General features: G+C 50.1%; 7 protein-coding genes and 1 non-coding gene across 8 annotated transcripts; 4 read left to right on the top strand and 4 right to left on the bottom strand.

Annotated features, from left to right (window-relative positions):
• Nucleotides 1–7,577: 7,577 nt before the first annotated feature.
• Nucleotides 7,578–7,656, top strand: TrAtP1_004358. The gene has a single exon. It is a non-coding gene; the product is annotated as a tRNA-Thr (tRNA).
• Nucleotides 7,657–8,486: 830 nt separating this feature from the next.
• On the bottom strand, nt 8,487–12,527 carry TrAtP1_004357 (uncharacterized protein). The gene has a single exon (XM_014083906.2). The coding sequence runs from the start codon at nt 12,420–12,422 to the stop codon at nt 8,766–8,768; it is 3,657 nt and encodes a 1,218-aa protein (XP_013939381.1). The 5' UTR covers nt 12,423–12,527; the 3' UTR covers nt 8,487–8,765.
• Nucleotides 12,528–12,907: 380 nt separating this feature from the next.
• Nucleotides 12,908–14,443, bottom strand: TrAtP1_004356 (uncharacterized protein). Its single transcript, XM_014083905.2, has 3 exons — nt 14,147–14,443; nt 13,758–14,097; nt 12,908–13,704 (listed from the first exon to the last, which is right to left on the bottom strand). Exons 1-3 carry the CDS (start codon nt 14,263–14,265, stop codon nt 12,955–12,957), a joined length of 1,209 nt encoding a protein of 402 aa, XP_013939380.2. The 5' UTR covers nt 14,266–14,443; the 3' UTR covers nt 12,908–12,954.
• A 160-nt stretch (nt 14,444–14,603) lies between these two features.
• On the top strand, nt 14,604–17,499 carry TrAtP1_004355 (uncharacterized protein). Its single transcript, XM_014083904.2, has 6 exons — nt 14,604–14,744; nt 14,811–14,839; nt 14,895–16,010; nt 16,073–16,337; nt 16,393–16,604; nt 16,659–17,499. The coding sequence occupies exons 1-6, from the start codon at nt 14,717–14,719 to the stop codon at nt 16,683–16,685; spliced, it is 1,677 nt and encodes a 558-aa protein (XP_013939379.1). The 5' UTR covers nt 14,604–14,716; the 3' UTR covers nt 16,686–17,499.
• Nucleotides 17,500–18,639, top strand: TrAtP1_004354 (40S ribosomal protein uS15). The gene is made up of 4 exons (XM_014083903.2): nt 17,500–17,840; nt 17,914–17,946; nt 18,090–18,136; nt 18,216–18,639. Exons 1-4 carry the CDS (start codon nt 17,639–17,641, stop codon nt 18,387–18,389), a joined length of 456 nt encoding a protein of 151 aa, XP_013939378.1. The 5' UTR covers nt 17,500–17,638; the 3' UTR covers nt 18,390–18,639.
• TrAtP1_004353 (uncharacterized protein) lies at nt 18,640–19,339 on the bottom strand. The gene is made up of 3 exons (XM_066112268.1): nt 19,131–19,339; nt 18,826–19,037; nt 18,640–18,759 (listed from the first exon to the last, which is right to left on the bottom strand). Exons 1-3 carry the CDS (start codon nt 19,272–19,274, stop codon nt 18,687–18,689), a joined length of 429 nt encoding a protein of 142 aa, XP_065968351.1. The 5' UTR covers nt 19,275–19,339; the 3' UTR covers nt 18,640–18,686.
• A 1-nt stretch (nt 19,340) lies between these two features.
• On the top strand, nt 19,341–24,744 carry TrAtP1_004352 (uncharacterized protein). Its single transcript, XM_014083273.2, has 3 exons — nt 19,341–20,058; nt 20,114–23,983; nt 24,041–24,744. The coding sequence occupies exons 1-2, from the start codon at nt 19,541–19,543 to the stop codon at nt 22,194–22,196; spliced, it is 2,601 nt and encodes an 866-aa protein (XP_013938748.1). The 5' UTR covers nt 19,341–19,540; the 3' UTR covers nt 22,197–23,983; nt 24,041–24,744.
• Nucleotides 24,745–26,317: 1,573 nt separating this feature from the next.
• On the bottom strand, nt 26,318–27,013 carry TrAtP1_004351 (uncharacterized protein; the record flags this gene model as incomplete). The annotated part of the gene is made up of 1 exon (XM_066112267.1): nt 26,318–27,013. The coding sequence occupies one exon, from the start codon at nt 27,011–27,013 to the stop codon at nt 26,318–26,320; it is 696 nt and encodes a 231-aa protein (XP_065968350.1).
• Nucleotides 27,014–27,059: the final 46 nt, after the last annotated feature.

Below are 27,059 nucleotides of genomic sequence, written 5' to 3'. Positions count from 1 at the left end.
GACGGGGCCATCATCGTCATCTCATCGCCTGTGCAGCACCTCAAGCAAGTTTTTGGCCTCTCCTTTCGTCATTATGCTGCGCCTTGGCACGCCTATTTATATTTCAGCCTCCCAAAATATATGACGGCCGCGGTACGTGTTGCGACCCCAAAACGCCCGTAACAAGCAAACGGCGCCGCAAAACGCACATCTCCACCGCCGATTTCATCGCTACGCTATCAACTGTACCACAAGTTCTTGTCTTGATCGTTTCAAGCCTTTGACATATTTCCCTATCCCGTCTGAGTTTAGACGACGGTAGGGCAAAAGCGTGAGCCAGGCGCTGTACAACGCCCTCTACTTTATTTTTCTGGGCCTCGTTGTTATTAGCAGTATGCGCATCGAAAGCAAGCCTGTAACGGAACCAGCCCGCTCCCTCCCCCTCCCTTCTTGTAAAACGGCACATGTGCTCCATATGCCTCGGTGCCCTCTATGACGGGTTCATGTGCTACTCGGCATGTCGATATGGCAACTCACATCACTAGACCACGACCACCTGTCGCTGCCAGTATGCGGCTGGTTACATGCAAGCGGTACCACATGAGACTTGGGGTTTGTGGAATCCGTGGTGGCCAATTTGCTGAAATTGCATCCCTGCAACGCGGATACGCATCTGAATTCCCATTCGTAACGGAAGCCCTCGCCTGCTCATGTTCCTCTGCCGCGTCCAATAGCATCAGGATAGTATGAACATAGTGCGTATAGTGTTTTTCCGTGTGCGTCCCAGCGACTTCGCCGCTTACTTGTACATGTGCCTCCCTTGTTTCTCTAATGCCCCGAATAAAAGCCCATGTGGAAGCACAGTGTCTCTGCTCCGCACTGTCTCCATATACAAGTACGTCACCTTAGATCCCTCTCTCCCTGCATCCTGTTTAGGGTTGACAGTGCGCTGGGAGTGGCGCTGGCCCAGGGCTGGCTGCCGCCGGGAATAATAAAAAAAAAAATCGCCTACGAAGCTTCAAGCTGCGTTTTGACACACGATAGTGTGAAATCCAGCTATGACCAACAGAGAAGGCAGATGCAGGAATGCTGGCAGCTGAAACCTCGTACGGAAAATATACTAGGGAGCTAAATTTTAACGGCAAGGTATGGCTGATTGTGTTGGTTCGTTTGCCTTTTAATTTTTCTCTTTCCTTTCTTCCAAATCAGCTTTTGACGGGGACCAGTAATATGGACAAAATCTGGACAAGGAAAAGGAGAAAAGGAAAGCTTTCAGAGCTACCAGCCGCTTTGCCCATACTGTGCCGGTCCCATGTCTGCTGGCAGGCCATCTCCTTACCGGCCATTTCTCCCGCAATCGGTGTTAACATGACCGCTCCAGGGATCCCAAGAAAACGTTCCCACCACTATACAAGCGCTATACTGCGAGTACTCCATCGCTGCTAGCTTCCCATCAGAAAGGGAAAAAAAAAGAAAAGAAAAAGGAGTCTCCACATTGCGGCTGCTCCACCATTTCGATGCTCCCCGGCCACACTACGCCTGTAGTCTGTTGCTTGTTCTCCTCCAAGCTCTCGCTAACACATATATCCCAGCCAAAAAAAAAAAGCCCCCATGATGGTCCATGGCTGACTTTTGGGTTGGGAAGCATCAGTAACATTGCGGCTCAAGATTACGTTGTTCACAAGCGTTGAGGGAGGAGGGAGACCCAGACGTGCTACTGGAGAGTTGTTCGTGCTAAATCACAGACTTGCTTAGTGTATACTCTAGAGATAGTGTCACATGCGCACTGCTTCAAAGGGTTGGTTGTACAAGAGAAACTCCAGTACGCCTCCGCTTAGGCAAAAAGGGAAGAAGAAAAAAAGGGACAAGAAGCTTTGAAGAAAGATTTGAGGAAAGGAAAAAAAGGGGGAAAGGCTATGTTGCTCTTTCGACGCCCCCATACGCTTTGAGTGACATGGCTGTGATGATTGATCAGGCACTGGCATCGACATACAGGAACATTGTTATCAGACACTTTTTGAGTACTTTGCTTCAACGCTCTAAACTCGGGGCTAGCCTGTAATATTCTCGAGTCCCAATGGAAAAACTCGCCTAGCACTCCCTGCTTAAACTCTCTCATATATCTCATTTCAACACAGGCCGCTAATACCTTCCTACCACTACCAAGACGCCCCCAAACAACCATAATCCCACTCCGCACTCGCACAAAACATCGAGCACGAGTAAGGCGAAGGAGGCATCCGTTTTACTTTACTTGTATACACTCGGAAGAACCGCTCCAGTAATTCTATTCTGTGCAAGGAACAAGGACAAAAAAAGGTCCGCTCTCTGTGGAGACTACTATATTCTTCCGCCATTCATTATTAGACAGCTGCTAGTTATTACGGCTTTTCCGTTATTATAGCATATAGCACCATCTCAATTCGATCTGTAATTAACGTGCGCCTAGGCTGCTAGGCTAGGAACGCCGTCGTGCTCGTCCTGTACAGTGTATCAGGTTCACCAGCAGCTTCGAAATGACTTGAATCTCAAAAGTCTTTCCGCTGTCCGCCAAAATACAGCAGTCCCCACAGGCCACGGCTGCTTTGGGACACCCGTGGGCGAAAAGAAGAAGAAGTGCCACTTCTCAAGTCCCGTTCTACTGTAGTGGCTCCCATAGCAGTTGCCATTGCCCGCAGTACTTGTACGAGTGCGCGAATCACAAACCGACTCTGCGATGGGACTTTTCTCTGTTTTCTTTTCCTTTCTCTTCTCCTCGTCCTCCCTCTCTCCTCCCATCCACTGTCCTAGACATTCTCTCGGCGCATCACTAATGTGACCTCCAGGTGTCCGCCAGAGTGAGACTCGAGGCGCTGACTGAGACTGGCTGCGGGCAAACACACGCTACGAGCACAGTATCACGTCCTGGCCGTGGGCTCTGGGTCACACACAAAGTGGCGACGTCCATATTTTACGAGGCCCGCCTTGCGACTCCCATGAACCGAGGATTTGGGTGCGGAGGCAGTAGGCCGGACTGGGACACATGAAACGCGCCACTTGGGCTAGGGATCCCTTTTCTCGCTTTTTCTCCAAAGGGCGGCCCTGCTCCACATCACAGCACAGTGCAGTCGGTGTGTGCGAATGCCAGTCGGCCTTGAGGAGCAGAAGAGCCGCTCGACGTCGGGTTGCCTGTTCGGTTTAATGGTGCCGATTTGACTCAGTTGACGAGCAGAGGGGACTAGCGCTCATCGTGTGATGCAGGCAAATGATGAGAATGGTGCAGTACAGTACCTGCTGGAGGAGCCGATACATTCAACTGCCCTCAAGTGGTGCTGGCTGCAGACCAAAGCAGTGCTCAGTCTTCTATTACGCAGGGAGTGGCTGCGCCGAACGAGTCGGCCCTTTGCAGAAACATGCGTTGTATCAGCAACAAGAGGAATCTATTTACGTCTGCATGGCGAGGCACGACGCTCAAATTACAGCAGGCAAGCATGCGTGGACAGTGGCTGGCAATTTATCATGTATTGTCGTAGTACATGGAGCGAGCGAGCGCTGGAGATTAATACCAGATACCCGATATGTTTGGCGGCGACGATCGTCGCGCCATTACCGGCAGATGAACGGGTGCCGGCTAATGCCACTCCGCCCGCTGCATACGATGGTGGCATCGTTAATTCTTCTTTATCAGCTAACCAATCCGTCCTAGGCATGTTTTTTTGGCTACCTGCCGCCATGGTCGAATCTCTCTCTGCATCGTTTGTAGAGCACTGGGCAGGCGCTGTAGGTCTGTTTGGAATTGATGATGTGCGATTTTAGTACTGCAACTTCGTATTTTCTTTCCCGTCGACCAGATTATCAATGCCTGCATGCCGGGTGGGTACAGCTGCTAATTGGAGCATCTCCAGCAGCCATTCAACCGCGACTTCCAGCTTCTAGGGCCGGGGGAAATTACTTTTGGAGACGGAGCTAGCATCCCTCCCAATGAGCGAAAGAGAGGCGGGAGACTAATTAACAGACCGGTGAGCACGAGGACCACGAGGTCGCCGACCAGACAAGGCTGTTGACAATCTCTGCGCTCCTGCTCCTCCACAGCACGCAGACGTGCTGCATACTGAATAGAGAGATGGCGTGTGTCTACGAGTGTGTGTGCGCGAATGCTACTGTACTGTACTGTACGGTACTCGTTTAGAGTGATACCTACGAGTAGTACTTGTACTCCGCATAGGTAGGGTCCATCCACAATCTCTGCTCTATCTTGACCCTTTTCTCCCGTGTCCCCCTCATTTCGGGTCTTGGTGCTGAAGCACGCAAATGCCATACCACCTTTTTGTGTTGCAAGTGCGTGGGAGCTCTCCATATGGAACAAACACACTGAATCCTCACACGTTTTCGTCATGACAAGGGTGGGGAGGACGGGATTTGTATCCGCATAGCCCACGTTCTCAAGAGAAGCTCTTGTCTCCCCTGTGAATTGGCCGGCATTGTTGCAGGCCCTGCACGGACGAGATGCTTCGGGGGGGTACAGCGGTCAGTGCCCCAGCAATCACTGTCTTCATGTCCCGGACTCTGGACTTTTCGCATTTGTTCCTACAAAAAAATGCAGCGGAAGCAACGGACAAGTACGGCGGCTGGCGGTCGGCTCCGCGTAAAATGGTCTGTAGAAAGCACGCACGTCGGTGCTCGTATGCGTATTCAGACGTCCCAGCTCACACCGCTCTGGATAGCCTTTGCCAATCATGCTCCCAACCAGCTACACAATATGTAATGTGCAGCTAATCTCCCTTTGCTACAGGTTTGGGCACACTGGCCATGGTTGGGATGGCCGGCAAGTATATAGTACAGAACAACACGCTGTTGCACCAACACCGAATTTCAGCCTCTGCTGTTGTGCAAATAAAGTTGAGTCCAAGGTGGAGAGACCGGCCTGCAAACACGTGCGGGAGACTCGTCGGTGGCCATGATCTTCAGGTTCTCTTTCCCTTGGTCGCCGGCCAAGAAACCAAAAGGCCACGATCAACGTCAGATCTGCTTTGACGGGTGTTCTAGAACGGTCCCTTATCGGTGGGCTGCGATTCGGTTTTGACACAATCTACAGGGATTCGCAGCTGAGAAAAGGAGCTGCGACAATAAGCCCTGGCTACGGGCTTTTGTTCCTTCTTGGTTCTTCTCATCCAAGAGAGCCTCTGTCTATTTCGCATCTTGCTCGTCTTGTGCGCACTTGCTTGCGAGCACTGCTGGGAATTGCGCCTATACTGCACGCACTCACTGACCTGCCCTCGCCTACGGTAGTCCAGGGATTGCATTCGTACAGTCTTGCATGCTCGGCCAACGACCGACCTTTTATGACGTCGATTTTGCTACGCTCTCACATCTCACCTGCTGTCCATACTGTACAGTACAGCAGCCCCACTGATTCCGATTCCAATTCCACCGCGTTGCACAGTATTCGCTGCGGCACACGCAATGCCCGTGCTGTGTCTGTACTCTCGGCACAGTGCGAAGCTCCTTGTACGTGTAGAAGCCGTCAAAGACTGGCGGTGTTGTATCGGTAAAGCACTACAAGTAACAGCATCTGTCCACGCATCTGCGATGGAGAGTACAATAACTCCTGAAATGATTCCTCCATATGATCAAGCAGGTGAGTTTTGGCTCTGAAGCCAAGCATGGCGCTTCAACGAGAACAAAATCTGACCTGAGTCGAGCCAAACCGTAGGTACTTGGATACCCAGCATTATGCAGATGATTTTGCCATCTCACGTTCTATCAGAGATCCTAGGGACTCTGAATCCATAAGAGATGACATGAAAGCGACGTTTGTTGGATGTGGTCCAACGTGGGCACTCGCCGTGAATAACATGCGGCCATCACCTCTTCGACCACAACCGCATGTTTACCTGAATACCTACTTGTTCGGTCCGCAGCCACGGCACAAGAAGGCCAATGGCTGAATGACGCCGGGTCTTTTCGAAGCGTGATACACATGGCTATTTCCGAGCACACCGATTCGGACGATACAGGGCAGCGTTTGCCGGAGCATGCCATTGTCTTGCTTGTCCTAGTCCTGGATCCCTGGAGAGACATGGCAGTCCCTTTTGGTTGGTCGTTGGTTTCCCTTCCAGCAGGTGGCTGATTGCTGTTGTGCGACTTTGCTGCTGTTGCTACTGTACAAGCTTGATCCCTCCCAGACGCTTTGACAACATTTGCTCCGCCGCCGTGGCGTTGGACCGGCCGCTCCCACGACGACGCTGTGCTACTGATAACTCGACCCTCCCCAAAAGACACAAGCCTGCTAACCAATGCCATGGGCTTGGAAAACCCAGGGGCTGGGGAGCCGATGGTGCTAAACAATACAGATCCCATGGACGAGCTCCGTAGGATCATGGCATATCAAGACTCGCTCGACTAACAGCAATATACCATTGATCCCTGCGCCCAGGGAATCGGCCATTCCAGCTATCGAGAAAGGTGTCAGATGCCGTTGGTGATTCGGTTGCTTGGTTATGGAGCACACATGATTTCTTTCTTTTTTTCCCTCCGATTCCCGTTGGGAAAGGAGAAATAACGTTCTCTTCGGACATTGCAGTGAAACATGAGAACTTTTGCACAGCCCACAAGTACACGCAGACGTGCCAAGCAGCGGCACCTGTATGGAGCGCGAGATGCTACAAGTACAGTACGAACTTTGCCATATGTCTCCGTACCGCCTAGCATTTCAGAACGGCTCAAGACATCCGACCGCCTTTTTCCGTTGGCCTTTTTTTTTTCTTTTTTTTTTTGAGCTTGTGATTTTGCCGGGATCACATACGAAGTGCTTACACTAACACTATCCCACAGAGCATCCAGCCAACGAAATCATTGCCAAGGGCAAATGGCTGCTTGGTTTTCTCTGGTGCGAACTCAGACCTGCATATCTAGCTGCACGCACTGCTTATTCCATCGGGGGGCCTGCCGCACACTACTGCACGACGGGGCTACGAATCACCTTTTTAACGCATGCATCGCAGCATGCACACTGCACCGGAGTGGGTTGGGACGCCATTGGCCCAAGGAGGGCGCGAGGAGCGAAAAGGCGAACAAGGATCCGTATATACTGTAGCGAGAGAGCAAAGATCGCGTTTCGATCTTGCGGCAAAAGGCTTTTTGTCTCTGCATCCTAGCGCTGTCTTGTTGTGTGACATTGTGTGCTTATGTGCATGCCATGTCCTCTTCTTTTGTGAAATCAAATCAATCGACCCATCCATCCCGGTAGTGAAATGAGAATGTCACTAGTTTATTGCCGGGCAAACTACTAGTATTCCAAGGGCTGAGAGAGCTGCTCACGCTTACCAGATAAGTGAGACATTTCGGGCGAGCGAGACTTGGATGATGCATGGCAGATTGTTCGTCGACGATACAGAGCAGTGTATGGAGCATTCAGTTGGTATGGGGGACTCAGACGAGCGGTGAGATGTGACGTCAACCAGCCATTCACTGATCCATCTGTTATGGAAGCTTGTACAGATGCAAGACTGCTATTGTTGCTGAGATTCAAACGTTGGGGTGATGAGACGTCCTCTTGCTGGGTCGTAAACATTCATATTCTGGTTGTGAGCTCCGATTGTTCAACTCAGAAGCGGTTAGCCCGCTTGGCTAAGCGGTATAGCGTGTCACTAGTATTATGACATGACAAGGTGATCAGTTCGACTCTGATAGTGGGCAGCTTTCTTTTTTTGCGTATGTTTACAACGAGTTGGACATTCTGTATTGAACCGTTTTTTTATTTTTATTTTTATTTTTTTCCCCTTCTTTCTTTGTTGGGCTCTACTTCGGCAGTACGGAGAAACTGATACACCGACGGCCCGAAAGTGGTAACAGCCCCCTAATTCGGCTGCCATGTGGTTGTAGTAGAATGATCACCTACCTAGGTATGAAACAACATTCAACAAAATACAAAGTCATGTTATTACATTGCTGTTTCTGCTTGACGGTTTCTGCCCAATCATCTTTTTTCTGCATCAGCCACGTATAAAATTTCTCAATCCATGCAAAATTGCCCTCTTTTTTCCCACTCGTTGGAATGAGTTTTTAGGGTAACAAGTCCTTGCAGCGACTCCTGATGAAATGTAAATGACGACGATAACCGCACGCACGGAGATGTTGGGCTACACGGTGAGACAAAGTGAGGCAAGACAAAAAAAGAAATGTCTCATGACGTAGGGGCTTTCTTTTTGCTTCTCCATTCCAAAGATTTCTTTCTTCTTCTTTTCCCTCTTTCGGTTTGCTTATTTGCGAAGCTGAGTCTGATTTTGTCTCTTCTTGAAACGAACGCTCTCTCCCTTTACAACATTGTTTAGGGAATCAAGGTGGGGAGGGTTGTATGAAGTATGTGTGTGTCAAACATCAACACGATTGACCTCGTTGAAATGGGTTTATATGCCAGATGGAGGCAGAAAAGGGCATGTCTTACTGCAATGTTGGGAGAGTAAATGGTCACAAGGCAGCGAGTTCGAATGTAGCTAGTTTATCAATTCACAGCTTCGAACGTAAAGGCTTGCTTTGCCAACAACTTGCATGAATTTGCTATAGGACGAGTCGATAAACACTTTCGTCATTTTTAGGGTAATCTAGCAGGAAAAGAACGCCCAACGCATACCACCGTAATCCACTCCTATACATTATTACAATTCAAACAAACGCAATTCATACCAATTCCCAAATCCTCTCTCTCGTATCTTCCTCTTGTCAAGAAATAAAAAAGAGAATTCACCTCCTAGTTCATTCCATCCAAGCTATTGCCCACATCGTAGCAAGATCTTTTTCTCAAAAAACTACAGGATAATGGCCAGTTCTGGTCGATCCAGAGTTTCATCGTCCAGGTTAGGATAATATGGGACCATGGAATCGGCAGCCGCTACGTAGGCATCGTTGTACAGCCTCCAATAAGGTGTCCGCACCTTTCTCGCGGGATGGAAGAGTCCAGCCCATACGTAGTTCATCACCAAGCCAGGACCCGCGGCAACACGAATGGCCTCGATAGCTTCGATGATGCGGTCAATGACGTGGGGGCTAGTCTCGAATAGATTAGGATAGAGTAAGTTGAGCAGGTGAATCATGGCATCTTCACAGCCAAGGCCAACCACTCCGAGAGCAATGTGCTTGACAACTGAGGCGGCAGTCTGTCGGTGAACCTGATCTCGATCGGTAAGAGCATCTTCGAGTAGGGGTGTAACAGCATAGACGTAATCCTTTGCCATTTCACCAATATACTCGAATAAGAAGGATAGAGATTTGAGCACACCGTTTTGGACGTTGAGCTCCGGCACACGATATTCGTTCATCAGAGCTGGAAGGACGGTGAAAGGAGCACAAGTTTCGGCGACGATACCAATAGCAACGGCGGTGTTGACACGAGACTGTCTCTCTTGCACTCTCAAGTTGTTCAGCAGCGTAGCCAAGACGTCCTGGGGACCAATGGCCTTGGCAATGAAACCGAATGTGTTGTTTGCCGCTCTTCGAATTCCCTTTTTGTGCGCCTTGAGCATGTCAAGAAGCTCAAAGCATATTCTCATCCACTCTCGAGCATTGACACTCTCAGGGCCACGGTCGGCAATACGTCCAACCAGATCAATGGTGTTTTCCTGCACCTTTTCGTGTCTGTTTCGTAGAATAGGGGTCAAGCGAGGGAGCAAGTCCTTGATGGGAGGCTGCATCTGAGAAATACCCACAACAGTGACAATAGATCGTAGGGCTCCCAGGATCGATCCCAGAACCTCGGGATATTCTTCTCCGAGGTACTCGTACAGCACAACTCCCAATTTACCCATGAGAGCATCTTCTCCGCACTGCTTCATCACCATTGCGATTCGAGAAATCAGATCCGCCGCTTGCTGACGAACGGTAGCTGACTTGTTGTTCAATCTCCACAGGATTGTGCTGACGATTTGTGGTAGGTATGGTTTGCAGCGCGCTCCTAGAGCGTTAACAACGGAGCCGAAACCATTGAGCATTACGATATCCTCAACGCTTTGTTCTTGGAAGGCATGGAGAATTCCATCAATCAGACGTTCCTCAAGTCGCTCGCCAATGTCTGCAGCACCCAGACTGGCTACAATCTTTTCGACAGTCTCGACAGTCATCTTTCGGTAGGCCTCGCTTTCATCCTTGAGATTGTTGACGATTCTCTCGATAATCTCACTCACACCCACTTTCTGGCCAATGTCGACAGTGGTTTCCACAACTTGTCTATAGTTCCTCTTGTCCAGAGCCATTCGTCGTACCCAAAAACTCTTGAAAAACTCATCCAAAACGTGCTCCTTTAGGTAGCCGGCCGTTACTCCTTCTGTACCTGCACATTGAGATACCACCTTCAAGACCACCTTCTTCATCTCTTCATCAGGGGAGGAAAACTCTCGCAGTAGAATCTCCATAATCTGGCTGGTATAGTAGTTTGCGTACTCTTCGTCCATGAGAGGAATGATGTATCCCACAGCTTTGAGAAAACCAGCCAGTCCCTTTCCTCGCTGTTTGCGAGCACCAGTCCACAGCGGGTTCAGGATGTCGTCGAAACTCTCGATACCATAGGGGTTGGAGGCTTCTGCAAGAGCTGCAATGGCCAAACTAGTGACTGTCCTGACCTTGGTCTGGTCATCACTAAGATTGGGTGCGATACAGTCGACTAGGCCTTTCAAATGGGGGAGAACTGCACACCCCATCAGGATGGGAATCTGTTGCACAATCTTGACACCGGTATGCCTGGCTTGCCATGATTTTTTGCTTCGGCAGACAGCTCTGAGGAAAGGTAGTAAAGCGGGAATGCCGAGGGCGGATGCCACAACCGCGAATGCTCTGGCGGTAGTGTTTCGAACATACTCGTCGACATGGTCGATATCGGGCCGCATTGTGCTGATCATGGTGGCGAGACCTGCGGCTTTGCTAAGATTGGAAATAATCTCACGACCCTCGACTCGAGCGTAGTAGTCTTGATCAATCAGCAACGGTTCGATAACAACGAGAATCTTGTGTACATATGGGCGGACCAAGTCGTCCAGCTTGTAGAGGATTCTGTCAATGACTTTGACAAGCAGATGGCGTTCCTGATCCTCCAGCGTCTTTTCCATCAGAAGAGGGAGAATCTGGTCAAAGAGGGCACCGGCACCAAACTGTCTTGCGTTATCCGTAATCTGTCGAAGAGCCGTCTTTCGCATAGGCGGGGTTCCGTTCTTGATCTTGAGAAGTAGTCTCATAATCTTTCGCTCTTTCAGCTCATCGACGCTCAGGGCGTTTTCATCAGAGCCATCTGTTAGCTTGCCAAAGTAAGCCATGTCTTCGGGCTTAAAGAACTGTAGGTCTCCGACTCCCGGAATTTCTGCCGGCATTGGCTTTCCGCCTAGTCCAACTTGGTCAGGGTCCTGCATCGTGAAGCCGGTCTGGGGCGCGGGAGTCGCCATCATTTTGTGAGTTGGGGCCCGAACAGGTTCATATCCAGGAGGGGGTTCCAGGACCTTGTATCCTTCATTCTCGCCAGGCAAGAGTAGATCAAGCTCCTCATCGCTCAAGGGCATGTTTCGTCCAGAAATATCAGTGCCAAAGGTTGTAGGCATTGCAACTGTCTGCGGCTGATGCATGGGAGTTGCTAGTCCCTGGTTGCCCATCGGGGTTGCGGATGGCGCTTGATCCCATCGCGAGCGTTTGGTCTTGGGAGCTTCCATGGCACCGGGGCCAGAAACAGCCGGTGTCTGATCCCATCGAGACCGCTTAGGCTTTTCCGCCGCCCCATTCTCTTCCTTGGATTCTTCTTCTTCAGCAGGCGTCGAAGATACGTCCCATCTCTTCTTTCGCTTGCGCACCGACGTGACCGCTTCCGTGGAGCCTGCCTCTGCGTTTTCCTTGTCGTGATCGACGAGTGTCGGCTTGGGTTCATCATCATTATCGCCATTAGCCGACTTTGACTGGATAGCTCGTATTACACGCTCCTCCTCACGCTCAAGCTCACGGATCTCCATGATCTCTCGGTAGTTGGTCCCATCCTCTGCGGCACCAGCCTGTCTGTTCTGAGCAAAAGGATCGGCTCGAGTCGGCGTAAGCACACGATTGAACCTTCGCTTCTGATAATCGGTCTCACGATCTGTGATGCGGTTGCTCTTCTCGCCTTTGCCAGCAAGAATATCGTCTTCCTCAACGCCATCGCCGCGGGCAAACTCGTCAATGATTTCGCGGGAAGCCGTGTATTGACCAACGAGCCTACGCGTGTTGTCTCCATCCTCCATCTCATCGTCATCTCCCATGGGCAGAGATGTGTGGTATCCTGCAAACTTGTCGGCTTGTCGGTCGTACAGGTCATTATCGGCGCTGTCGGTGAGCTTCTGCTTCGTCGAGTCATTGCGTTGATTTGAGGCTGCCAACGCGCGGGAGCTTTTCATGGCAGCCGCCGCAGCGTTGCGCTCCTGCTGGAGCCGCTGGATCGTCTCGAAATCTGCATCAGACATCTTGGCTCATCGAACTTCTCGCTTCATCCCGGTTCTAACGTGCTTGAAGTGGTTCCAACGAGATCGCTGCGCATGGAGATGTGCTGCTGAGAGGGCTGAGGTTGGAATAGGGATTGCAAGCGAAGCTCGAAATTGAAGCGGCAAAAAGTCTACCGCCAGGAAACATTTGGCCGATATTTAGCCGACGCGCCACGCGCTCTCAACACCGATATGCACTGGAGACGAAACTTGCTTATTCGTAAGAGAAAAAGGACGATGGTCTTTATTTTCACAAGTATAAAGTAGAAATAGGTATATTGATGACTTTTATCCAATTGAGGTCTTATTTGCAACGGAACCTCTCTGGTTGAGCCATTGGCGAGAAATTTAGGAGCCCCCCGGTTTTCAGGCCATCCGAGTGACTAGCTGTTTTGACTGAACCTGGAATTGAGCACAGCCTTTAAGGCATTGGTCTTTGTGGCTTATGTTAAATTACTAAAACTTGAATTCATACATCTAATCTATAGGAATGCACATTAATCGCTATAAATGATCATGGCCGAGCCCTTGTGCGCCGCCTTTTAACGGTTGTGTCTATTTTCAAGGTTACAGTATCCTTCGTATCATCCTCCTCCTTCACATGTACTTTTTTCTCGATTTCCACGGTTGCTTTCCTCTTTCCCTTGGGTTTCGCTTCTGCTTCTGAAACCTCTTCTTTAATCAATAGCCCTTTGTCTTTTTCTTCTTTCATGCGACTTGAAAACTCTCGTAAATCGGCTGTGAATAAGACTGAATGGGCCCAGCCCGCATATTTGCCCCATATGTTTCGAAAATGGTCGCCAATCGCGTCGTACATGGCCTTGTTTATAGTTTTAGGTCCCTTTTTGCCAAAGCGATAATCTCGCTGGGCAATCTGTAGGACGTGTGTGTCCACCGGCACTGATTCTCCCCATCCTAGGCCCATCAAGCAGACACAGTCGGCAACCTTTGGGCCCACGCCGGTGAGAGAGAGAAGCGCAGACTGGGCGTCTTTGTAGGTAGATGATGGTCCATCTGATACTGCAACGGCGTTGAACGCAGGAAAATCTGGGTTGCGTAGCGAGTCGAGCCATGCCGAGGGTTTATCCTGGGCAATAATGCGAGCCGTCTCTGCGATATACTTGGCACGGTACCCAAAGCCGAGTTCTCTTAAATGAGCCTCGACTTTCTTTTGATTTAGAGACTCTGGAGTAGGAAAGTCATGCATGGCTTCCCCATCTACATGACCAATAAAGGGGCCATAATGCTTGCAAAGCTTATGTACCTGGATGTTTGTTAGCGCAAATCGTCTGTTACATGGCATATAAATGTGCTTACCATTTGGGAGATTCGAGAGATGTTATTGTTGCTGCTGCATATGAAGCATATCAGTGCCTCCCATGCGTCCTGGTTCAGAATGCGAACTCCTGTAAATTTGGGTGCCTTTTTGCGAAAATTTGGATCATCTTTCGACCACTGTTGATACAGAGAGGCAAGATCTATGTCCAGGCTAAAGTAATGGCGAAGGAGATCCTCTGTATCGTCCTTTCTGAGTGGTAAATCTTTGGAAGAGGAGCCAGGCGAAGAGCGTTCTCCTCGTTCTGGCCAGGTTACCTTGTAATGTAAATGAGTTTCGTCTTGCTTCAAAGCCAATATCCTCCCGTGTAATGTGCATATCCTAACTGTGTCAATCAAGTAGGAATGGACAATAGATTACTGGCACCAACCATTCGTCGTTGAGCTTTCGCCACCGAAAGGACTGGCCGCATCGCAGCGTTGTGTCAATGCAGAGCTCGGTGAGGCTCACCGGCAACTTGCGCCAATCGACGACCCGCTTCATCGCCATGATGGCCTGAATGGGTTTGAATCTGTGTTATGTATCGATAAAAATGAGATGAATACAAGAGATATTACAGATCAGCACCGACAAATGGGAAAGCATTGTTCTGTTAGCGGCATCTATAGAGGCGGAACATTGCAATAGTGGCGCTGTAACCAAGGGCGCCGAGTCCCTGATAGTGGCCACCGCTATGGGGACTTGCACGCGTCTCTAAACACTAGCCGCAGATAATCCGGCAGACCCTTCCAGCGCACGGCCTGCTAGCACAGAAGGGGCATAGCGCACATCTTGCAAAAAAGCTCCAGCCTCGCCTCCATGCAAAAGTATTGGCAAAGGAGCTTTTGGCCAGGATATCTTGCGGCAACTTCATCGACGTTTCTGCTCCACCACAGAGCTCGCCATCATCAATTCCAAAGAGCCGTCCGATCGCTACCGTTTGCGAGAAGATATCGCAGCCATGAACGGCGATAGTTACTCGTCTCGAGGTAAGACACGCGTTCTCAGTTGTGCCTCAATTGGTCCTTTTGCTAACCAAGTGTCGCGTCAATAAGATGGGGGGCGAAGGAACCGAGATTATGGTGTTCGTATGCCAATTGCCGCTTCTACCCACCATGTCTAATCTTGATTGAATGTAGGGCTCAAGAGGCGAACGAGACGACCGTCGTGACCGACACAGAGGAGACCGTGATCGCCGACGCTCTAGATCACCAGATCACCGCAGCCATCGCCGCACAGAAGGAGACGTTGACGCATACTCTTCAAGTCGCAGCCACCGTGATAGAGAACGTGAGGACAGATACTCATCGGCGCGCGACCGTCGCGGCGACCGCGATTGGGACCGTGACCGAGGTTCTTACCGCAGAGACGCCCGACGTGACGATGACGAGAGACCCAGCCGACGAGAGCGAGACCCTTACGATGACCGTCGAAGAGGAGGACGAGACAGGCGCGATGATGGGTTTGCAAGACAGCAAGAGCAGCAGCAGCCGCGTCGCAGCCCATCACCTCCAAAGAAAAGAGAACCCACCCCTGATTTGACGGATGTCGTCCCTATCCTCGAGCGAAAGCGACGCCTTACACAATGGGACATTAAGCCTCCTGGCTATGACCTCGTGACGGCTGAGCAAGCCAAGCTTTCTGGAATGTTTCCTCTTCCAGGTGCTCCTCGCCAACAGCCTATGGACCCAACAAAGCTGCAGGCCTTCATAACCCAACCTGGTGGCCAAGTCACTAGCGCAGGTCTCAAAGCCAGCAATTCTCGCCAGGCAAAGCGTCTTCTTGTTTCCAATGTTCCTAGTGGCGCTGGCGAAGATGCTTTGATCTCATTCTTCAACCTGCAACTGAACGGCCTAAATGTCATTGAAAGCTCCGATCCTTGTGTCCTTTGCCAGTTTTCTGCAGACCGAGCATTTGCAGTCTTGGAGTTTAGAAATGCGTCTGACGCAACTGTTGCGCTTGCCTTGGACGGCATCTCAATGGAGGCTGACGATGCCATGAATGGTACCGCCGATGGTGTAAGCTCGGGCTTGAACATTCGCCGACCCAAAGACTATGTCATGCCCGCTCTACCAGACGAGATGCCTTTCGACCCCGAGGTCATATCAAATGTCGTCCCTGACACCGTGCATAAGCTGTGTATTACTAACATTCCCTCATTCCTCACCGAAGAACAAGTTATTGAACTTCTGGCTGCCTTTGGCAAGCCCAAAGCTTTTGTCTTGGTGAAAGACCAGAGCACCGAAGAATCCAGGGTGAGTCGGGCTTGATTTACAGACATCTTGCTAAATGTATGAAGAGCTAACTCGTAGCCAAGGGAATCGCGTTTACCGAATACCTTGAGCCTTCCTCAGCAAATGAGCCTGCTCTGAACAGCCTAAACGGAATGGATGTCGGTGGCAAGAAGCTCAAGGTGACAAAAGCCAGCATTGGACCTACCCAGGTTGCCAATTTCGACGTGGGCATCACTGCTATTAGTGGCCTCGCCTCTCAGACATCTAATGATATTGAGAGGAGCTCTGTTATTCAGCTTCTGAATATGGTCACTCCTGAGGAGCTGATAGACAACGACGACTATGAAGGTATGTAAGCTTGTCATGTTTATTGCCTTCAGCATTCTAACCCAAGACAAAACAGAAATCTGCGAAGATGTCCAAGATGAGTGTGCCAAATTCGGCAAAGTCGTGGAGCTCAAGGTCCCTAGACCATCTGGCGGTAGCAGACAATCTGCCGGCGTAGGCAAGATCTACGTAAAGTATGATTCGGAAGAGTCAGCCACCAAAGCTCTTACTGCTCTCGCTGGTAGAAAGTTTGCCGACAGGACCGTTGTGGCAACTTATTTCCCAGAGGTTTGTATTCCCCGTCCCTACCATTCAAGTCGGTCAACCGCTAACCCTCTGTAGGAAAACTTTGAAGTGGGCGCTTGGTAAAGACAGTGTAATATTTAGGCGAAATAGTTTAATAGCTTGTGACAGTCACATCTGCAGCCATGGGAATTATTATGGGGACTTTGGTTAAAGGGCGAAATTGTTGCAGATATACGTCAACGCATTTTGTTCCAACGTAAAATCATGGGCTTGAAATAAGAAAAAAAGGCTATGGCGTTTGTGTGTTTTGCTTGGCTGTGGTTGCGAAGAACAAACACGGAATCAAATCTCAGATGGTAAGCGACGTTGGAATGCCATTGTCTCATTATTTTTACTATGGTTCTATCACTATAATATGTTGATTCTATAATCGTCTGTATGATTTGTATTAGCAATATGTCTCATCAAACAGTCTTTAGATAAGAATAGATGAGAGGAAAAGCGCTTGGATCAGAAGTCCTTTTCATTCATCGAATGAGATGACATGAAGCCATCTCAAACTAACATAAGAGGTACCAGAATAAGTATAACAAATGTGTTGGGTCATCATATAGACGCTGTGTTGTTGTGGTGTATGTTTAAAAGAGTAGAAATCAGCTTACCAGTTCAGTGCTATCTGCTTGCCATACGATGCCTTTCTTCAGTCATCGTGTAAGCACGGTTTCACAGCAGAGATATCAAGGGAGGATGCTGCCGAGATAACGCAAAAGCCAGCTAAGCAAAAAAAAAAAAAGATTGAAAGGGAAGATAGCGTTGCGGGTCAAAATTTCAGAAAGCAAAACTGAGCCATCGTGAAGCCGCCGATTACATCACGTGACGCAGCGTAGATTTGGTTATCGGACTTCACTAGCCACCAACCACGAGCCACACACGGCGCATTCCGCCCTTTTGCCCTAACTAAGCGAATTTTTCAACTTCCCCCCCACACGACCTAATTGATACCTGCTTTAGCAACTTCGCGACCAGCTCCTCGACAACTTTTTGCATCGTCAGCAAATACCACCAAATCCGACAAGATGGGTAGACTTCACAGCAAGGGCAAGGGCATTTCGTCCTCCGCGATCCCCTACTCTCGATCCGCTCCCTCATGGTTGAAGACCACTCCCGAGCAGGTCGTTGACCAGATCTGCAAGCTGGCCAAGAAGGGTGCCACTCCTTCTCAGATCGGTGTTGTCCTCCGTGACTCCCACGGAATCACCCAGGTCAAGGTTGTCACTGGTATGTTTTGATGAGAGGCAGAGATTGGGGAAGATTCAATGGGGGCAACTTTTGACTAACTGCGAAACAACAGGTAACCGAATCCTGCGTATCCTCAAGTCCAACGGTACGGAACCCTGAACGACATGAAGAATGTGGTGTTCGAACGGCGCATACGTGCAGAACGTGCATCAATCTATACATACATTCTTTCATGAGACATCTCATGTGCCTCTGTGCGGTTTAGACTGACAGAGTGATCTTTTATAGGCCTCGCCCCTGATCTTCCTGAGGACCTGTACATGCTGATCAAGAAGGTGAGACTGCGGCTGCATGAAGACTTTTTTTTAGCCCATCTTTGGAACAACTCAAAGCTAACAATCAACCAACCACTAGGCTGTCGCTGTCCGCAAGCACCTTGAGCGCAACCGCAAGGACAAGGACTCCAAGTTCCGCCTCATTCTGATCGAGTCCCGTATCCACCGTCTGGCTCGTTACTACAAGACCGTCGGTGTCCTTCCCCCTACCTGGAAGTACGAGTCCGCTACCGCCAGCACCATCGTCGCTTAAATAGCGAAATCTAAAACAAAAAAGCGACGGGTTATTTGGTCATGGTCGTGGAGGTTTCTCGGGTCATGGAGTTTGGGTCATATATGAAAAAGCTGCATTTAGAGCTACGATTCTTCTGCGCCGGTCTTTAGGACCAAGCTGGCAGTCAAAATGCTCCTAATCGAAAGCAATTGGACTGCTCATGACATAGATGTGCTCTGGGTATCCTAATATCTCTGATCCGTAATACGAAATCCTCAACGCCTTCAACGTGCCTAGTCCCATGATCTAAATATGCTATTTGAAATGAAACCCAAATCACCCTGTACCTTCCAAATCTCTTGACTTTTGTATCAGATATTCGCCCAAAACTCGAAGAGGGTCTTCTGGTCTATAATCGTGCATATGTTAGAAAGAGTCAACTTGAGCAGAAATGATACCCGCCAGGACAACCTACTTTTCCTTGGCCAGCAATTTCATCCCTTCCAGTAAAGCACCAGTGACTTTCGTATTCAGGTATCGGCGTGTCGAGTCGCCGTGTAAAGACGCCTCTGTAGGCATCGTAAACCCAGGGTCCGGATGCGCTGAGGCCGCTCTAGAGCCGTGCGCTGGTGTTCCCGTGCGACCAGGAGCAGGACTTGGCGCAAAAGCCGCGGGTGCTGGTGACTGCTAGAAACGGTTAGCAGGGCTCTTGAAGAGTTATCAAAGAAAGAAAAAATTGCTGTTTATTTCGTGAAGCAGAAGAATATGGATCGGTCTTACTGCTTGATCTGTCGGCACATCGGCCATCACGACGTCTCGCTGCGGCGTGCCCTGCCCTTGGCTTTGCTGCGTTGATGGTGCCTCATTGTTGGAGACGGACACCTGCGGCACATCCAGAGTCGTTCTGGCATCCTCGTCTGCCATGATGACGGAGTGCAGCCGCTGCCAATTGGTTGTCTGCGAGCCGGAGATGGATAGAGAAAGCTGCCCATGCCACTTCGAGGAAGCTGTTGCGGTGGGGACTGAGCTTGGAGGTGCTTAAAGGGGTCAGCTGACTTCGCGTGCAGTTCGTTCACGGGCCTCCGCGTCGACTGCGTCTCTTCTTGTGCAGAACAAAATCAGCTCTTTTGGCGTTTGATTTGCAGCGAAGAGGCAATGCAATACTCTTGTCATTTTGATATGTATTTGTTATGGATGCTTTTGTAAAAAGGCTGCCAAGGGGAGATGCTGAAGCCCAGAGCAACGAGCGCCCGCTGCAGAATGCGTCGTCGGCAGTGGAGAGACCTACTAAACGTCTGAAGAGGAATGAGGACACTGAATCGGACACTGAACCAGAAGAGCCAATTGAGCTGACCGTCAAGCATGAGTCAAGTGAAATTGTGTCGGAAGAGGCGTTATCGGATGAAAAAGACCAGCGCCGAGCCAAAGAGCGAGTCACTGACTTTGAGAACGCATTGCCGCCAACTGAGGCAAGCCAAGAAGCGATTGAAGAGTATGAGACTCTTAAATCTTCGCAAAGCAATACCGGAGAAGAAATTCCAGACAAGAAAATAGCCCCTCTGTGGATCAAAGGGAGGAGCTCGATATACGTGGATGCATTCAATCTCACACTAGATACCGTCTTGGAAGAGGAATCGTCTCTTTTTAGTAGCAAAGAACTCGAGATTTTCAGCCAATGGAGGAATCTGAATTATGAAGCGCAGTATTTGTAAGTATTAGTAGCCTTGCTGGCTAACCCTGCTTATACTTATTGAATGGGGCAGATACGTTCGTCTGTTTCTCCGAAAGACTGCAGCTTGGCATCGGTCATCGCGTTTGGGTTACTTCAACGACATTTCAGATCATGCTACAGCTATTGCTACACTTCAAGAACGCAGAATTCTATCATCGGAGGTCGCAAGCAGTCCGCCAGTTCAAATTGAGCTACCAAGCGTTGGGCTAGAAGACCCGGACGATGGCAATGCTTTTACGTTTGCGGATGCATCTGAGGACCATATCGACACAGTCGAAGAAGCCGCATCGCTTCTGTACCTTGATGAGCTCAAGGCGATTGCCAAAGAGGCCAAAGTCCAAGGAAAAACCAAAATGGACATGATCAAGGCTTTGTGCCGGATGAGCCAGCAGCAAGCCGGGCTGATGGCTTTAGGTATCAGTAGGCAAAATAGTGCGGATTCGAGCGCTTCCACAAGGACCGATCATCCTGCCCAGGCGGCTTCAAAGCTAAAGAGAGAAGATTCCAACCGTGAACAGCACTTTCTAGCTAAAATTCTTGCCATTGTTGGCCCCTGTATACGAATATCTCCAGCTACCTTCAAGTTGTTCGAAAGAGTTCACTTGGTGTTTTACAGATCCACAGAATGGACGGAGAAGTCACTGACGACAATCATATTGGCAAAGATTGCCAGACGGAATTTCCCCGAGTACATTGTCTCTCGATCTTCAACGATATTTTCCTCTCGAGCTCGTTTGTTAGAATACGAGGCCGCAATACGCATGGAAGCAGACGTTGACAATATTCTTGAATCCAACGGACCACTGGATGAAAAGGGTTCCGACCATATACTTGATATTTTTAAAAAGGTGTACCCTCGGTGGAGCGCCCTGGTCCAAGAAGAAACCGAGAAAGAGCGGCAGTTTTACGAGATGGGAGAAAGGGCATACCTCAGAAGGTTCAATCCTGCCCACTCATATACTCGCATTATCGTAAAGGCTGCATTTGTGTTTGGCAAGCTCAAGAATTATCTCAAGGAGCATCAGCTTTTGACTGAACTCCTGGACCAACGGCTCTTTCACTTGGCCCGAAGAGGCGCGTGGTACCAACGTAAAGCTCTCTTGGAGGAGCACTATATGCCTAGCCTTGATCCAGATCCCACTTCTCATGACTTGGAGCAACAGAAGAAGCGATGGAGAGCAATAGCGGTCTCAACTTGTGAGACAGGCCTCCAAGATCCGGATTGCCATCTCATACATCACTACGACTTACAAAAACGATTGGTCAAGCTAGAGAAGAAACTCCGCATCCCCAAGCGTCTTCAGCATGATTTTGGACATGTACGCCTTGCTGGTCCCCTGGAACTGTCCGTTGAGGGAATCCAGTTGAAGCGCGATACCCCACCGAGGCTGGGAGGCCAGGCTCTAAGCACAAGAACCATTTGGCTGGACGAGTCCTCTTCTGGCGGTGAATGCACCGTGGAAGAGATGTGCTTGAGTCACTTTCAGTCACAGGGGTGGAAGGGATACCATGCTGAAGGGGGTATCATCCGCACCCTGTTTGCCTATCTGTTCTACGACATCCTGTTTCTCTATATCCCCAACGTTTTCCAGACGGCCTTCCAGACCTGCCCCCTGGACTTGCATACAGACGCCTTCTTCCCGGCTCGAAACTCGGAAATCAACCATCGACTTGTTGAGATTGCCAACGGAGAGGGTGAACGGCTGCTACGTGGGGTCTGGGAAAGGGAGCACGAGCGACGAACGAGTGTGATAGGGCTCAATTGGGATTTTGAAGTGGAGGACTTGCTAGAGCTAGTACGCTGCTTCGAAGGTAGCGCTCTAGCCGCTCTATGCAAGGTGATGGCACAGGAATACAGGCAACGAGGTGGAGGCATCCCGGACCTCATCCTCTGGAGAATGGCGGAAAACAGCGGCGCGCAAGCTCAGGATGCTCAGGATGCTCAGAATGAAGAGCCAGGAAAGGCAAGAGGCGAGGCCATGTTTGTAGAGGTCAAGAGTGCAAACGACAGGCTAAGCGACACGCAGCGGCTGTGGATCCACGTTCTCACGGGTGCCGGGGTCAAAGTTGCTCTTTGCAATGCCGTCGCAAAGGAAATCAGAGAAATTGGCTAGCCTCGCCCACCCAGTCGCTTACAGTACGGACATGTATATGCCTCCAAGTGGGAATGGAAGAAAAAAAAGCATGCAAATTCCAATCGTGATGGAGGGTAAAATGGTGGAGATGGAGGCGTGCACATACAAAGTAGACCGCCCCTCCACCACGAACCCGGCCATCAGTGCCCCAGCGGGATGATCTTGATTTGCCATGTGCAGCTGCTAGGCTCGAAAACGAAAGCCCTCTGGGATTGGTTGCCCGATGCTGATGGAAGGGGGCCCACAGTGCTCTGTGTGATATTGGAAGAAATCTGCTTCCATCACAGCGCTGTGCGTGCGTGTTTCCAAATTTAGCAGCAAATGGAAACTGTCTCAGAATGTTCCATCTGGGTAAAACGGACGACATCTCCAATCTATTTTCTTCCAATGTCGGCTTAACCCGGTTTCAGCACAGTGATACTGCCAGGACCCCCCCGCGTCCCTCTCGTTTCAGGATCGCATATCAACTAGGAATTTGTCGACAGTCTTGCTAGTTTGACGGAACATTGGGACCAGCTAATCCACATGGCGACATCGAGATAGCCTGACTCGCATGGCCAGCTGTCACAATGCTACTTGACAACACGGCTACCTGTACTGCTGCATAGCTTGGTGGTGCGAGGAGTAAGTCGAGTGCTGGAGAAGGTGATTAAAGAAAAGCAGGCTAATACTTGGAAGACAGGGATGAAAAGAGATGGAAGCTTAGAGTTCCCAGCCCAGCGGTGAGCCAGTGCTAGTCTCGCGGATAAGAGGCCTCGCGAGTAGGAGAATTTACCACTGCTGGTCATTCGGCAGTTGACCTCGCTAGCAATAGCTGAAGATGATGACCGGGATCCTTCGGTCTTCTGAGCTGAACCCGTGAAGCCACACTCGCTTACTGGACTTTCCATTGTTGGATGCGAAGCTGAGAGCCAGACGCTGTCTCCTCTGCCCTCTCCCACGCGCATAATTTCCTGCTGGCCCTCGTACATGCTTCTGCTAAGCGGGCTAATTAGCGCGGCTGCAGAAATTCTCGCTACACATCCGGACGATGTCACGGCACGAAGGGTCCATACTGCTAGGGACGACTCCTTACATGCTGCCTGCATCCCTTGTACATACTGTACAACTATGCATGCCCGTAGGCGCAGCAGCACAGGCAGAAAGGCACCCTGAACGCGACTGTAGCGACGGCTTAGTCTGCAACTGAGCAGTGCGCTGCCCACATATCAGGGCGCTTAGATCCCGGCCAATCATAGACACTGGACCCGAAGGTGGGTGACAGCCATATCCACGCCAGCCAATGACACGCCTCGCGGGAGCTCAACGGCGCTTAGACGGCCAACTAGCACGAGCTAGGGCGGAATTGGATCGGTTCTCTTGGGACGACGCCGCTTTTAGCTGCTCCCAGATTTGTTGTACGTCCTTTTTTTTTTTTTTTTGGGTTACTAGGTCCATGATGTCCTACGAGACCGGGACGGGGAGGGGGGGCCAAGAGTGACAGAAGAGGGTGTGCGGCCAGTGACGTCGGCGAACGTCACCAAAGCACGGCGGATGTGCCCGGAGGACGAAGGATGGGGTGAGCGTTGAAGATGGATGGAAGGAGGAGGAAGCAAGCAAGCACAAGAGTGTAAGGGAAAAGACTGACGACAGCAAGGGCAAATAACAGGCGTCATACGGGCGTAACAGGAGAACAGCACAAAGTACAGAGCATGCAGCACTTGTTGCTATGACGGCCATCCCGTCGACGGACTTTGGCCGTTGAAAAGATGAGGGGCGTGTGATAGGTGAGCTTGGACCTTTGCACGGCAGGGAAGAGGGCTTGACGATAGGTTTCAATCAAGATGTCGAAGGCGTCGGTTGATCATCACAAACAAGACTCAGCGGCCTCATCTCATTCGCCCAAATCTCTCTGCAGGGAGTGAATGCCACGCCTTTTGCTTTTCTTCTCTTCTGAACGCAGATGGCCTATCATGCACGCAGCAATATATCCCTTGCCGATGCAGCTGTTGTTGCTTTTTGCTGAGACAGAGTGGAAATAGCCGCTCAGCGGGTATCAAAAAAAGACATGAAGCCAGGCGGCGTTTATGCCCTCCGATAGACTCGACTCCATACAACCGCAACCACGTTCCGATAAAACAGAACAAGACCAAAACAAACAAAAACAAAAACAAAAAAATGATAGGCAATATCGTAGCAGGCGGCCGCTTCCATCGTGACCTAGCGGGAAGCATCTTCCCGTCCGGCCCATTATCCGGCCCAGACACACCCACCGCGCATACAGCACACTCACACACAAAAAGCTGTCCAGCATAAAACAACCACGCGCCTAATAAAATGGGAAAAAGCTGAGCGGTAAAGCAACTCGTGGTGATGCCTTCTTGAATCTCTTCTCAAAGGGGGCCATGTCCGTGACCTGCTGTCTTGGACGCCGTGAGACTTTTATAGTAGAAATCGTCCTGTCTAAACTTCTATATAGGTACTATCCGATATGTGGAAAGTAAGAAGAATCCTTCTCTTTCATTCTCTCTCCATGGTACCAACAAGCCCTCATGCACAATAAAACGAAATGCTAGGCATTAGCAAATAACATAACAAATACACTACCGCAGCTACATACAACCTTCCCTCTCGTATCAGCAGTCACCGCAACTCAACCTGCACAATCCCATAATATTACTACTACATAGTACTACTGCTACATTGAAAAAAAGAGTCACCAGGTGCCTTGCCTTGCCTTACCTTGCCTATACAGATGACAGCCTACCATTCCCATTCCATTTGATCCATAATCTCTGCAGATTTCACCACTCAGAGCATAAGAAAGCAACGTATACATGGGGTTCAACGGATAGGCGCCCACTTCTATGCGACCGTCTCTGCGGCCCATCATCCTCCCCGGCCTCTGTAGTTTTTTTTTTTTTCTCTTTTTTTTTACCACTCTATCTCTTTCTCACTCACTTGGCCCGTGAATATGCACGTCTGCGTGAATTAAACAAGAAGGCAAGAAAAAGCAAGGCATGATATGAAAGCCACGAATCAAGTGCCCGACTTATACCGACATTTCCTCCTGTGGCACAGTTGCCGCTCCATATTGCTACACACACGCACGGGAAGCCGTAAATCCTACTAACGACAGATCACTAAGTTGGTGAAAAAAACTGATCGATGTGCCAATAGAATCTGCATCTGCCATGTTCGGCTTTGCGTTACAGTCGGAGATTATCAAGCTAATCAAAGCAGTCTTCGCAAGAATGATTGGCTGCAAAGCAACACCAGCTGAATTATTTTGTTCAATGTTTTTTTTTGTGTCTCTAAATAGTGTATATATAGTAATATGTGTTACAAGCATCGAGGCATCTGCGATGCGTAGCTGGCTGCCCGTCTTATTCAAGAACGAAGCTGCCTCCATCGGCCCCTCTTGGTTCCCGCTTCCGGTGACACACGCAGAATCGCCTGACCCTCTGCCGCCCCCGCCGAGACCATTATCCACAGTCTAGGCTTCAGTATCGAGCCGGTCCATGCGCTGCAGAAACGCCCGTCAGTCGGGCGCTGTGTCCGTGGGAAAACGCCCATAAACTCCTCAAGGAAAATCCTTGACTCTTCCGCATGAAGGAAAAAAAGCCTCCGCCCTCGCAATTCCTCACAGAAAAGGAGGAGTATGTTGATAAAAACGAGATATCCGGCACGGTGATAGTGACAAAGAAAAGTAAAAGAAAACTCCCCCACACCACTCTTCCATGATACGCCAGTAGTAGTGTCGTGCTAGGACTCGCCTAGGTTTAAATAGTTAACCATCACATCGTCGACTTCAGCTGCGGCCAGCGTATTAGTGCTGAAGGTTTCGTAAAAAAAAAGTGAATTGGAAGCAGCTCGCCCTTCCAATTCTCCGATCATGCTTTTGTTGTCTCCCACAGGGAGATGTAGTCATCAAGACAAGAAATGAAAACACCTTGTGTTGTCGAATCATGGTTGGTATACAGTTGGTGTGATGGTAGTTAAAAGAATATGTAGATCGACGTCATTGCGGTTGGCAAATGAGGAGATAGGGTCGGAGCCCAGTATTGTAGATGTTGTGCGAAGGATTTGAATGTCGAAATATGGCTTCCCACTCTCATTCCTCACTCAACTTTCCGTCGCTTGCCTCTGGGGGCAGGATCCATCTTTGGGGTGTAAGTGACAGTTCTCGTCACCACCTCACGAATGTGTCGCACACTAACACGCGAGGATTTTTGCTTCTTCGTCTCTCCAAGGCGGGCCTTGAGGGCGGCGTCCCAGTCAAACACAGGGTGCATCGACCGAGCGCTCCACGGAGAGCCTATGAGTCGGGAGCTCATGGGAGAATCCAGATTGGAAATGGCAGGACTAGGCGGTACTTTCAGGCTAGGAAAGCAATTTGCTCCAGTTGCCGGTGCAGACATGGGCAGCGGCGCCGTGAATGGAGTTGGAGGAACTGCCGTTGCTGATGCCGGCGAAGCGGGTTTGCTGCTGGCAGCGCTAGAAGCTGGGGATGGACGTTCGTCCATTGAGGAGGTATCCGACTTGTCGCTAGCAGCAGACGTCGGTGCAGACTCGGGAGAGATCTCGCCGGGTGCGAGAGCTGGCGAGTTGAGCGATCCTAGGGCCTTGGAGAGGAAATCGGTGTAGGCCAATGGTGGACTGATCGGTGTTTGGATGTAGCTAGGGTCAGGCTTGCAGGCAAAAAGAGCAGACCGAGGAGTAGCCGTGTTTGCTGAGGTGATGTCGGGAGGAAATGTGCTCGTCACTGGAGTAGAGAGCTTGCCCAGCTTGGGCCTGGTTGTGACTGCTGCAGGCATGATGGCGGTGGTAGTCGCTGAAATATCTGCGGGTGTCGAACGAGAT

This window comes from Trichoderma atroviride, chromosome 2, assembly GCF_020647795.1.
Source record: "Trichoderma atroviride chromosome 2, complete sequence".
Classification (NCBI taxonomy): Eukaryota; Fungi; Ascomycota; class Sordariomycetes; order Hypocreales; family Hypocreaceae; genus Trichoderma; species Trichoderma atroviride.
Note: the sequence above shows the minus strand (reverse complement) of the source record. Positions and strands in the feature narration are given on the sequence as shown.